The sequence below is a fragment of the Ptiloglossa arizonensis genome, chromosome 4 (assembly GCF_051014685.1).
Source record: "Ptiloglossa arizonensis isolate GNS036 chromosome 4, iyPtiAriz1_principal, whole genome shotgun sequence".
NCBI lineage: Eukaryota > Metazoa > Arthropoda > Insecta > Hymenoptera > Colletidae > Ptiloglossa > Ptiloglossa arizonensis.
The window spans coordinates 4,990,427-5,002,727 of record NC_135051.1 but is presented as its reverse complement, the minus strand read 5'-3'; the positions used below and the strand labels follow the sequence as shown (position 1 = coordinate 5,002,727).

The window sequence follows — 12,301 nt, the reverse complement described above, 5'->3', positions numbered from 1 at the left end:
TTTACGTTGTTTGGATTGTGCCGAGATCTTTGTGGAAGCGCGAGAGTGTTTGCGCAAAAGACGCGAACCGTGAAACGTTTTCGTATAAAGAAATTCTATGGAAAAAAATTCCAGTGGAAAAAAACATTTCGGTATATGAAAATTCCAGCATAAAATAGTTTCAAGGAAAGAAGAATTCCTTAAAATTGTTTGGGAAAAGTATTCCACCGTAAAAAATGTCATCATAGGAAAATTTTATAGTAAAATATTCTCTCGTAAGGAAGTACTACCGTAAATAATTTCAAGCCAAGAAAGTTTACCATGAAACGGTTCGTTGGAAAATCACGTAACGATCCCGCGAACGTACGAAAAGATATCGACGGTACACTTTTAGAAGTGTTTTGTCACCAAAACTGGGAAATTAATCGACAGTATCTCGGGCGGTAAATACATACACCGCGAAGTACTCGAAATAAATGACAAAAATTGCCAAAGATCTCGATTAGATTAATCGTGGATCTCGAGTGTACAAACAGTTGCAGCTCGGTCTTTGGAAATTTTCCTGGTGAACTTCGACGATGGTAAATATTCAGAAATTCGTCTCTGGATCGCGTTACGTGTATAATGCATAACCTTTGCGAGATAATTTCCATCGTCGACTTATATTTGGGACGCCACGTTCCCGACAAGATCCGATCTGACCGATAGGTCGTGATCTTTGACACGCAGATTCCCTCGAGTAAAATGTAATTGACCGCGTTTAATTCAAGAAACGTACACATCAATATTTACTTGCTGTACGCGTTAACGCACAATGGTTTATTTTCATTTTACATGTTCTGAAACATATTGTTGAATATACAAGTACCAGCTACAATTCCCGTTTTCAATCTAAGGTAACTAGGTACGGACGAGTCGATGTATACTATTTCTTCTTCGATTCAGCGGTTGTTCGTCGAGAGTTTATTATACAACGACTGTAAAAAAAAAAAAGAAAAAACACATGTTATAAATATTACTCCATGAAAAATTAGTACGATTGTTTAAATACGTACCTCCTATGCCATTGGATCAGTTAAGAAAACAACCAACTATGGTCACGCATCTGCCTTGTGTGTTTCTGAATAATCCTGGTCGACAGGCGCAACCCGGTGTGCAAGGCTGAAATGAGAATATAGACATGTATATACACATATGTGTATGTGTGCGTGCGTGTGTGTATAACTAATTTTGTATACACAGTTTCAGTATGGAAAAACGTTAATTTTCTTACCACCGGACAGGTTCCAATATACACTGTGGAGCAGCTTGGTTCACACGATTTGCATGGACTGAACTGCTCGTTTACGTCACATGTGGGCTCTGTTAGTTAATAGAGAGATCGAAAAATGAAAATTAGAGTATAATCGACGTGGACATTTTTTTTTCTCGTTTATATGTACATACGATTGCTGGTTGGGACACTGGCAGCGGTAGTGGAGGGGGAATTGGTTATATTATTACTGGGAATGGGCGAAGTTTGCGAAGAAACTCCATCGGAAGTTTCTAAAAACATAATGTAATCGTTACTTTGCTTTCGCTTTTAATTTTCAAAGCCGTTTTCCAAAGTTTTTCAGTATTGCTATTCGGACGTTAGCTCGGGATAAAAACAATTCGAAAATTTGAGGTAATACTGGCTTATTTGACTTTCTAGTGCACTATCATTATTTAATATTCATCGTTTCTACGATTTCGATAATTTTCGATTTAAATCATCGAGTGTTTATCTTGGAGATAACTTTGTAACAGTGATCGATTTACTATTTAACTGCTAGTTTGGGCCATATATAATTGCTACTATTCCAGGAAGGGATCGAAAAATTAAGAATTATAATTAGATTATAATCTACGAGAAATACTTTTTTGACGTTTATGTATACATACGGTTGTCAGTGCCAGAGCTAGGTGAACTTTGCGAAGAAACCCCATTGGAAATATCTAAAAGCATATTCTCGTTACTTTGCTTTCACTTTTAATTTTCAGAAACGTGATTCAAAGTTCTTCGGTATTAATATTCGGACAATTGGAAATAATTAGTAAGTTTCTGCACTTGAAAAAAGAATTAAAGAAAATCAATGAGCACGTAAAGAGTGTTCATCTTGGCTAGGCCAAGATAATTAGTTGGAATTATCCTATTAATAGGATACCAAATGTACTTTTTTTTTAATTTTAAGTATTCAATTTTGTTACAACAATGCATACAGATACTTACACAAAATACAAGCAATCAGTGCCACGAAAGTCGTCATGGTGATCGAATTCATTTTGTTGATCTTCTGGAGTAGGATATTACACTCACAATGTTCAACTGTGAAATTAATGAAATTCCCTTCTGAGTGCCGCTTTTTATACTCGTTCTCCTTCGCTTACTAAAAGAGAGTATAATTCATTTTTGACTTTAAAATCGTTATTTAAATTAGCCGATGCGTATCTCTGTGTTTACTCTTTTATACAACCAGTTATACTTTTCTCAGATAAAAGCGGCGACCTTAATTTTCTCATTGTCACGGTTTCACTTCAGAATAACACCCAATGGGAGATCAATTGCACTTGAATGGGTGACCCCTTTAAACAAACACGTTGCAACGTTACTTAATCATGGTATGATCTAATTTCAACGACTCTATCGATCTTTCAAACACACGAATTTAAACGATCTTTCTACCTTTTATTTTCTAATTACTTTCGTTATATTATATCAATTATTTTGAATTATTGAATTTCATCAAAACAAGCTCCTGTTTATAACAATGATAATAATTGTCTATACACTACATAAATTCTTGAAAGCAACAAACTCGGGATACATCTGAAGGTTAACGAATCTTGTTAGTTTATTCAATGAACAGGATAAGAGTGTACATTGATGTTGAACGACTGTCACGATATTAAGCTGTTTGCATGCATCTCGTGATGTGTATTTTAGGATGATTTAGATGTCCTTAATGTTGAAAGTCCACCCTGTAGTCTCTCTTTATAATGTCTCATTATAATGAAACATAACATTGCAGTACAGTATTGTTTTATTTAATTATACTTCCATACATTTCCTTTCGAACGATGATTGAGGGCAAGTAACATCGCAAACTTTGATTTGTCGATAGAAAGCGAAAGGAAGAACTCGTGAAAACATTTTTCCATGTTCCGGTGATAGTGTTAATAACAATATTGGGGAAGTGTGCAAATCCCAGCTTTGCTTCTCAAGTGTCCGTATTTGCACTGACAACCGATTTTACACTCCTGTAAATAAACAAAGAGTATCGACAAGTGTGTTTACAATTTTCGTGAAACATACTCGTGATCGTTTCGCAAATTTTTTCGCGACGATTCTCTCATGAAGGATATAGCACCGGAGAATGAGTCATCGTAATCATAATTCACGCTGGATTGACTCATCAACTACAGTTGATTTTGGGGATTCGTGAGCCTGATTATAAATTTTACGAAATGCGTTGGTGTAACTATTATTATTATTACAATGTGTACTGTCTGTTATGTTTGAACGAGTGTTACATTATTAAAAGATCAACAGCAAGATCATTTAAATATTTTAATATTCATAAAGCAGAAGTGACCTTAAATTATAAACAAGAGATAGTCTTTGCTATTTTTCTTTTTTTCTTTTTTACACTTCAGAATAAAGTTTGAATATTAAAGTTTGAATCTTAAAATTACAAGATATTGGCTCGATGTTCGCATTAAAAATTGACGTGTTTCATACCTACCCAAGAATAACCCAAGAATAAATGTGAATTTACACATGTAGAGTGATCTATAGAGTATTTATTATTTATTTACATATAGTATTAAATTGTTGTCGTGTTTCTCATGTTGCTCGTGTTTGTAACATTTTTTCTACAATCAACTCAGTACAAGTCAATAATCGTTTCTTCGTATTTTTATACATTTCACATTGAACAAGTGCTCAGCGGAAACAACATATAGAGAGATAGAAAAATAAATCTTGGAGATGTCGATAAAAAATTGTTCCATGGCTGGTGGTGGTAATTAACAATTGTCAGGGAGGACGCAAGTTCCCCCGCCGTTTCTCAAGTATCCAGTCTTACACTGACAGCCGATCTTACAATTCTGAACAAATAAAAAATCGAGTTAAAGTTGTCTCTTTGCTAACAAGTGCAAAAGACTTTGCTCCTAGTATCATTTCCAATTCGTGTGCTCACCGATTTCAATCAAAGTAATTTACGATTATGTCGTACCCGATCTATTACATTTTTATCGTATCTTTTTAAAAATAGTGTCAATGAATCGACGAGTACTTCCCGTTGAAAATGATCAGAAAACACGACATAAATTAGACCGATATCGATCGGTGCAACATTTTAATCAGGAACGTTGGTACATTTTCAATATCTGGAATATTTAAATCGATTGCTCGTATAAAAAAAATTCGTTCGATTTATGTCGTGTTTGGAGTCATTTTCACCGGAAAATCTTAATCGATTCACCGATACCATTTTTAGAAAGATAGAATAAAAATTATAAAAATTAAAATTTTTGCAGTTGGGTGTATATGGTATCTCTTCGAAGTACACGGTCTCCGGGATATGCTGAACCTCGAATCATTGAAACTCGAGCGTAGATTACCGTATATTGTCATCGTTATCAATATTATTCCCATTCTGCATTACTCATTGTAAAAAAAGTGGGCTCGTACACGCGAACGAACGTGTTAAACACGGTTTTAAAAATGAATTTCAATACTGACGTAAGTGCAGAAATCCGCTACAGGTACAGCGCATGTGGGCTCGCATGGTGATCCACAAGACCTGAACTCCTCGTTCAAGCCACACTGTTGGCCAAACGAACCTTCAAGCAGAGAAACATTGTCGCGTTACCCTTCACTGTGTTTCCCCGCTGATTACGCCAATGACCGGTTTCAACGTTCGAGGACAAGCGAAAAGAATCTCTCCCTTCATCGAAGAACAAGAATTTTCTTTCTTTCTTTCGGAAACATTCGTCACTTTTAAGGAGTAACGTTACGCTAATTTTCGGAGAAATAATTTTCTCTATTTTGACATTTATTACGATTGTTCTCTCTCAGTTGGAATTTTTTTCATAAAATTTGCAACCCGAGCAGATTTATCGTTTCCATCCGACATTGTTCTATTTTTTTTCCTCTCCATCGTGGAATTACTTTACAGTTTGTCCTCGAGCGGAGAGACCCCATATTACACGACTCGATCGGTTTTAGTTCGGGTCCTTTACTCACTGGCAGAGAACGCTGCCAGAACGACGAGTAGAACAAGAACGATTCGAGACATTGTAGGTCTGTTTCCTGAAGAGATTACGACTGACACTAAAACTCGGGGAAACTACTTGGCTTTATATAGTGGTGTTACGAAACAGTGTCCAAGATCACCGACGTCTTCCCTCTTTCTCTCATCGATCTTCGTTGTTTGCTCGTCTCGTCGCTTCTTCTCTCTTTATCTTGTTCTCCTTCCTGGTGTGGTCATCCATTGCTCGTGAACGAGGAAGCGAGACTCGAACGTTTCTATCGGTTATCGTCTGTTCAATTCCTCGTAGATGTTCTTGAACGATCTCTGTCTGGGATCCAAAAATCGTTTCATTCTCCTCGTACGTTAAAAATTGCTTTCCCTGTCTAACGAAGAATTACGCGACATCGATAAATAGTTTCGTGGCACCATTCTCTCAGAAATCTACGTACGCAACAATTTTCAAACCCTTCCACGAAACCGTTCTCTGGTTCACTTTATCGTTGATTCGACGATCGTCTATATTTATCGAAACCGTGCATGGCAATTCGACGAATCGATATTTGATATATATTTCCCAGGAACGCGTTAACTAACACCAATATACTCGCGTTGAATGTTTATCGAGTCGCAATAGCGATTACAATAGGAAAAAATAAGTTAGATCGTTGCACAGGCTCGTCAGCAGTGTCAATCGCGTGAAACTAATAAACAATTTAAAAGCAGCGTATGCAAAGTGAAAATGTAGTTTCGTGATTGACTTTGAAACGACTTTTACGCGCTAAGCGCGATCATTGCCACTGATTAACGTACGATACCAAGGCAGTTTGCATTCGTGGCAGCAGGGATTTCTCTCTTTCTACGCAACGGGTGTCCCGAAATAATACGGACCAACAACTCGAGTATCTTCTCGAACAATCTCTCCAGAATTTCGATTAATTCGTTTTTCTAAAATTATTGAGTATTTACATCTAATTTTCTACGAACTGCAACACGAACTCTGTACTCTACCATCGTGCAGCGACGAACGATAAACAGATCGGGCCCTTGTTGGATGAAAATACGTCCCAAAATATAACTCCGATAGCTCAGGCTCGTATTCGAAGATACGACAATCTCCCTGAACGAAACAAACATTCTCAAAAATACTGTACAATCGAATTACCCCGTTGCTAATGACCTATCAACTGATGCGACGTAAAAGTCAAAGAAGAAGAAGAATCGGACACTCTGTACGATTACTCCGCCTCGTTGACGCAGCGATTCTCGTTGTAACGACCCGTCAATCGCGGGACATTGTGCAGATCCGACAATTAGCGACTTTCGCGATAGAAACGCGAACAAGGTCGAGGCAGGGGGTAAATTTCGGGCGATTGAATCGGGGGAAACTTCGTTGCTGAATCGCTTTGTCGGAACACGATTCCCCGAATCCGCATTTGCTTTTATCTCGAAAGCTGCACGGGAAATTCACGCCGAACTATCGCCACTCGGAACCGGACAGAGCCTTATAACGCGTACAGGTCGAGCAATTTGTTCTCCTTTATACTCTGCGACGATGGTAGTCACGGTGATCGAAGAAAACGACAGCAAGCGAAAATGAATAAAAGTGAAGAGACTTTTCGTCCGTTTCGAGGAACTTGTTTCGGAACGAGGTATCTGAAAGGGATCCAAATCGCGCCGGAAAAATTTTATCGACGCGTTGTAAATATTTTCGCGAGAATAGGATAAAAAATTTTTAAATTTCGTTTCTTTTTTTACCGAGTACGCGGTCTTTAAACGTCAGCGTGCAATTTCTTACGTGGTCGTCGACTCGTGTCGTATTTCACGCTCTGCTGGTTTCGATGGGAATCCCCCCGATGGGTGGGGATATCGATGATCGTACAACGAATCGAATTTGACGATCATACGACAAGAATTTAGTATAATTCGCCGCCAGGAAGGGACAACGACCACCGAAATCCCACCGCTCGCTTTTCTCTATTCTCTCGGCACTGCTTCTTCCTTTTTTTACCTTTTTTTATTTAGCCAGACCGTAGTCGACAATTGAATATCCGACAGTCGAAAATGCTATTTATTATTGAGCACTCAGAGCCAACTTCCTCCATTACACCTCCTTTTATCCTCCCCCTACATTCGTCCCAACGGTGGTCGAGTATCCCCACCAGAAAATATACAATTTCACCTAGCGTTCCACGATCGAGAAATTTTTCTGACCAAGGAAGATGAAATGCGAACGAACTCTTTGCTTCGATTTAATCTAGCCGAGGTCACTTTTTATTTTTAGAGGGATGATGTGTTCGATGTGTTTTTAATCGAGAACAAATTGATCGATATATCGCTAATTGTATTTGCATTTTAATTTTATTTATTTATTACCGTAATTGCGATACAAATACTTCATATATTTATAAGAAATGCGGAATATTGATAAACAACAGCCGGGTAAGAGAAAGGGAGCTCTCGTAAGGCGAGACTCTAAAGGATACGATTTTTTGGAAAATTCGAACAGAGCAGTAGAGTTTTCGATATTGTCTCGACCGAGTTATACGAGCGTCTGAAGGCGTCTGAATGTCTTCGTAGCCGCCCCGTTTCTTCGTCGGCGACGACCAGCAGCCACTGACAGCGGAAAACTCGATTGCAAGCCCTCGAGAGACTCTGCTCCCCTTCTTCCTTCCGTTCTCGTCTGCGCCCTTCTCTACTCTACTTTTCACCCCTCTGTAACGTCGCGTCACAGGAGGCGACCGTGGCTCCTTTGTGCCGAGGAAGGGCCACGATTTCACCCCCTCGCGCTGGAACACTCGTTCTGACACACTGACCCGATATTAACGCGTCCAATCAGCCCCGCTCGATGCTTCCAATTTTCGACGAGAAAATCGTCAATTTTTTTTTTTTTTTTTTTTTGAAAAATGGTCTGAAAAAATAATAAAATTTTCCTTTAAATTATCAATACTTACAAATACTTATACTCAATATTCCATCGATAACGACGAGGTTTCCAACACTCACCGACTTCCATACACCCCCAAAACTATTATCGGTTCACCTCCATGCTTCGTAGTTAGATCGTGGTTAATAAAATTTGACTCCCGTTGTGTTAAACGGAACTCGAATAAATTTTCCACTTTTTATAGTAACGTGGAGTTTTCCTGGACAACCGTATCTCCATGGACATCGCTGATTAATGCTCGATGCTATTAATGTACTCATTGGTCGTTAAGAGATTTCTCTCATTTGCCAACAGAGATGGGCAAAACTTCAACCGGCTGGAAAATTGCTCTTTAGTCGATCAAAATGACAAACATGGAATTTCGTGGAAGAAATTTATTCAAGATTATTCTCCGATAACTTTTTCAACTAGTCGAACTGAACACGGTGGAAAAATCCCACGAGTCCACGGATAACTCTTTTACATTGGAATTTCCCGCGTGACTGGATCATAATCGGCACTAGTATTTCCAGAGACCTTGACGCCCCTTGTATTTTGCTCTTGAACGATATTCATTTCTCCGGATACGCTCCGTGTTCGAAACTGGCGCACAGGTCAGGTTGAGAGACGCTTTTAATTATCACGCCCTCGACTTTCCGCTTGCGAGGCGCTATTAAACGCAGTCGCTCGTCTTTAATAAAGTGTCTGCTGAACGAGCCGTGCCGAAACGGGGGACGAAGTGAAAAGACGATACAAAAGAGTCAGGACGACAGGATAATTTCGTGGACGCAGAGTCGAGTCGTGGGTGGGGATATTGTCCCCAAGGTCGATGAAATTGTTTGCAGTTTCGATGACTCAATCTAGAAAGAAAAGAAAAGAAAAGAAACTGTATTTTCGTCTCTATATTATTAACTCCACCTGTACTTGCTCATTATCTGGGTATTGTTCAATTGCACAGCTGCCATTGCAGCCACGGATGCACGGCAATGAAATTGTTTGCACTCTCGATAACTCGAAGATAGCATTTTGTCCTCTGTGTTCGCTATAAGCTCGCACGTATACGATTCCTCTCGATGTCTCAATGTTTCTTGACTGTAATATATTCTAGATGCACCGGTTTGAATCACGATGCACCGCATCGTGTGGCAATGCAATTACTTGGACGATTCGGTATCGATTCCGGGCTTTTCCCGAAATTCGTTACTTTCGCTCCGCCGAAATCCCCGAACGTTGCGCTTTGTCATTAACCACGTGTTTAATGACGAATGCGACGTTCGGGGATTGATAAGGTGCATAGGTCGTGTTTAAGAATTTACGTGCTGTATTTTACACGGTAATTTATTGAAGACAGAGTTTATTTACTTACGTTGCTTACTATTAGGTTGTAATTTTGCATCTTTCTGTCGCTGAAATTTTATTTGCAGTAGAATTTCTTTACTCCAAATTTCTTGACGACAGAATTTTGTTTACGTTTGGATCTTTTCAACTCTGGAATATTTTTACGCGAAAATCTTCCTTACGGTAGAATCCGTTACACTTTAAAATTTTTCCTTCAAACTTTTTAACCAACAATATTTGTATCGTCGAATTTAGTCTCACGTTGCAAAAAGGTGGCGCTGCGTTTATCGTTAACCTTGAAATCGTACAATATTTAACACAGTTAACGCATACTACTGTTACTCGTATAAATTATGTGCATAATAGATCGGTAATATATATATGTCGAAGAAAGAAAGGAAAGAGGGGCTAGAGGGAAAAGGGGGAATCACGCTAACGCATACTCGCCACAGATATCATAGACAAATATTTATGCGACGTATGTATTACACAGACAGATGTATTATGACAGTTTATTATGTATATAAACTGTCCTTCGTGACTTCCGTGCATCAGTTGAAACTGACAAGACTACCGATCGTTTCATCAACATGCTGAGAATCTTTTTCGTCGTGTCTGTCGCGCTGGCCATCTTTTCCTCGAGTAAGTGATCCCATAATCAAGTGCTTTGGTCGTTAGGATCGTCTGGAAGCTCCGGTAATTGTTTCTGTATCTCGTTTCCAACCAAATTTACTCTCTTCGGATAAACAAATGTATCTTTCGTGGTTTTGGAGAGTCGAATTGATAAGAGATAAGTGATGATAAAGCTGCCTGTGCGTACAAAATTTGTTGGTGTTTTTAGCCACATTCGCTCACGAACTGGTCTGCAATAAACCGAACGAGATATACAGTTGTGGATCCATGTGTCAAACAACTTGCACGAATTTAGGTCAACCGTGTCCCATCGTTAACATCGTGAGTATGCAAAAGTGAAAAAAATCGGTCTGGATCGATCGCTGTTATTGAATTTTAATTTGCAGAGATGCAACGACGCGTGTTATTGCAAAGAGGGTTACGCCAGGAATTGCAGAGGACTATGCATCCCCATATCGTCGTGTCCTGGTAGAGGATGTTCTCTGTGGAAGAAGTCCGATTGGTTCGCGTAAATATCGTGAACCTAATCACTGCGTAAACGTAACACCGACCTCCGTTGCTATAGATTTTTGTTCCTTTGTTTTGTGAAAGTAGTACTGTTCGGTTCTCGAATTGTTGGAGAAATAGAATTAAACTGAAGGTAGTAGGCGTATCGACAATTTCTTCGAAGAGGACGATTGTTATTTTACGAGGTATTGTGGTCCTGCTAGGGCAAATTAGACTTAATTTCTGATCGACTTTTCGACACTCGAGCCGAAATCGTCATCGTTCATCCATAAAAAAAAAAAAAAATACTTGTAAGACACACGGTTTCGGTTACAATAAACCAAAATATAAAGTACCAACACTCCGTTGCAAATAACGATCCACGTCACTCGTATTACGCGCACCGCTTCGATAATATTCCCGAGGATGTGCATCGTGCTATCACTGTTGATTTTTTCAACGTTACACATCCGTAGAGTGCGCAATTCGACGATCAACTATCGTTGCAAGACCGCGAGATATTATAATACGCGGTGGAATCGGATTTCCGTCGTTCGTTGTTAGTATTTTAAATAATATATTAGACTGGATGAAAATAATCGGTGAATCGCGATGCACAAGTATCTGCGAATGTTATTAAATGCGACAGTGGCTATTTCTGTGCGTTCATCCGTGTTTACAATATACAAGGTGATCCATATGAAGTGTTACAAGACTTTGATATCGACTTTCTTAAATTAAACGTTTGAGTATACGTAAAAGACTCGATAACTGTTCAGGGGCACAAGTATATGATTTTGAACACGAAGTAACACTATTTCGATATCTTTCGTCCCTTTCGCTATTGTAAAATCGCTCTTTACTTTGTTCACTGCTTCTCGAGTCTCTTTTGAGTTAGACTCTGCAGCCACGATACCGAAGACCTCAAACAATCGACATATCAAACAATTTGACCGGTCCCGAGTAGAAGAGGCTCACCAATATTTGGACCCGTAATGCAATCCACGTCGTAGTCGAAAGTGCTGAGGTCTCCATCTTCCAGTTTCCTCTATCCCCCTCTTTCTGTTTGGCCTCAGAGAATCATCGTGAGATTACGCTGGACCTTATTCGAGAAAGAAAAAAAAGTTTCCCGATAAGGTCCGACGTCGTTGAAAGTTTATCGCATCGCGACACGCTCTTGTTCTCTCGAATCCACGTGCAGGCTGCTCCGCAAATGATTATCTGCGCTTGAAGATGATTGCGTTCGCGCTACCTCGAGTTTGCTTTATTTAATAATTATTCCGTACTGTCGCAATTTTCGTCGATTCGAATTGTTTCGGACATCCCCGTCCATAAGTATTTGGAGCTGAAAACTAAGGCTCTCTCTGTAGGTGTTGTATTCTTATCGATAATACGACCTCTTCGATTTTTTACTATTAGCTATATTTCGTATATCTTCTTAGTTATTTCAACAGGGACCAACTCGATCCTCAACCATCTCGGTCAGACACAACTCTTCAATTCCACCTAACAATTACCTAGTAATCACCGAGTATCCTAACTTCCTCCATAACTTGTACCTAGTGACTATCTGTATAAACACGTAGTGTCTAATTTAGCGACTACAAGGTCGTAACACTTACAAAATAACAGCAATATCAGTAACGCATTAGCACTTATTTTTCAT

General features: G+C 39.1%; 3 protein-coding genes and 1 long non-coding RNA gene across 11 annotated transcripts; 1 reads left to right on the top strand and 3 right to left on the bottom strand.

The window, feature by feature from the left end:
• Nucleotides 1–766: 766 nt before the first annotated feature.
• On the bottom strand, nucleotides 767–3,882 carry LOC143145823 (uncharacterized). 7 transcript variants are annotated; one of them, XM_076309584.1, is made up of 8 exons: nucleotides 2,684–3,645; nucleotides 2,484–2,583; nucleotides 2,231–2,387; nucleotides 1,903–1,956; nucleotides 1,426–1,524; nucleotides 1,253–1,341; nucleotides 1,035–1,140; nucleotides 767–956 (listed from the first exon to the last, which is right to left on the bottom strand). In XM_076309584.1, the coding sequence occupies exons 3-7, from the start codon at nucleotides 2,280–2,282 to the stop codon at nucleotides 1,051–1,053; spliced, it is 384 nt and encodes a 127-aa protein (XP_076165699.1). In that variant the 5' UTR covers nucleotides 2,283–2,387; nucleotides 2,484–2,583; nucleotides 2,684–3,645; the 3' UTR covers nucleotides 767–956; nucleotides 1,035–1,050. The 7 variants fall into 7 exon arrangements, with proteins under 7 accessions (XP_076165699.1, XP_076165701.1, XP_076165698.1 ...); XM_076309586.1 differs by having other exon boundaries at nucleotides 3,064–3,645; XM_076309583.1 differs by adding an exon at nucleotides 3,744–3,882 and having other exon boundaries at nucleotides 2,231–3,258.
• LOC143145824 (chymotrypsin inhibitor-like) lies at nucleotides 3,782–5,404 on the bottom strand. Its single transcript, XM_076309587.1, has 3 exons — nucleotides 5,249–5,404; nucleotides 4,745–4,845; nucleotides 3,782–4,107 (listed from the first exon to the last, which is right to left on the bottom strand). The coding sequence occupies exons 1-3, from the start codon at nucleotides 5,298–5,300 to the stop codon at nucleotides 4,027–4,029; spliced, it is 234 nt and encodes a 77-aa protein (XP_076165702.1). The 5' UTR covers nucleotides 5,301–5,404; the 3' UTR covers nucleotides 3,782–4,026.
• A 2,167-nt stretch (nucleotides 5,405–7,571) lies between these two features.
• Nucleotides 7,572–12,100, bottom strand: LOC143145867 (uncharacterized). 2 transcript variants are annotated; one of them, XR_012991787.1, is made up of 3 exons: nucleotides 9,545–12,100; nucleotides 8,259–9,270; nucleotides 7,572–8,163 (listed from the first exon to the last, which is right to left on the bottom strand). It is a non-coding gene; the product is annotated as an uncharacterized LOC143145867 (long non-coding RNA). The 2 variants fall into 2 exon arrangements; XR_012991786.1 differs by having other exon boundaries at nucleotides 8,259–12,054.
• LOC143145866 (venom metalloprotease inhibitor-like) lies at nucleotides 9,999–10,990 on the top strand. Its single transcript, XM_076309642.1, has 3 exons — nucleotides 9,999–10,158; nucleotides 10,358–10,470; nucleotides 10,536–10,990. Exons 1-3 carry the CDS (start codon nucleotides 10,107–10,109, stop codon nucleotides 10,659–10,661), a joined length of 291 nt encoding a protein of 96 aa, XP_076165757.1. The 5' UTR covers nucleotides 9,999–10,106; the 3' UTR covers nucleotides 10,662–10,990.
• Nucleotides 12,101–12,301: the final 201 nt, after the last annotated feature.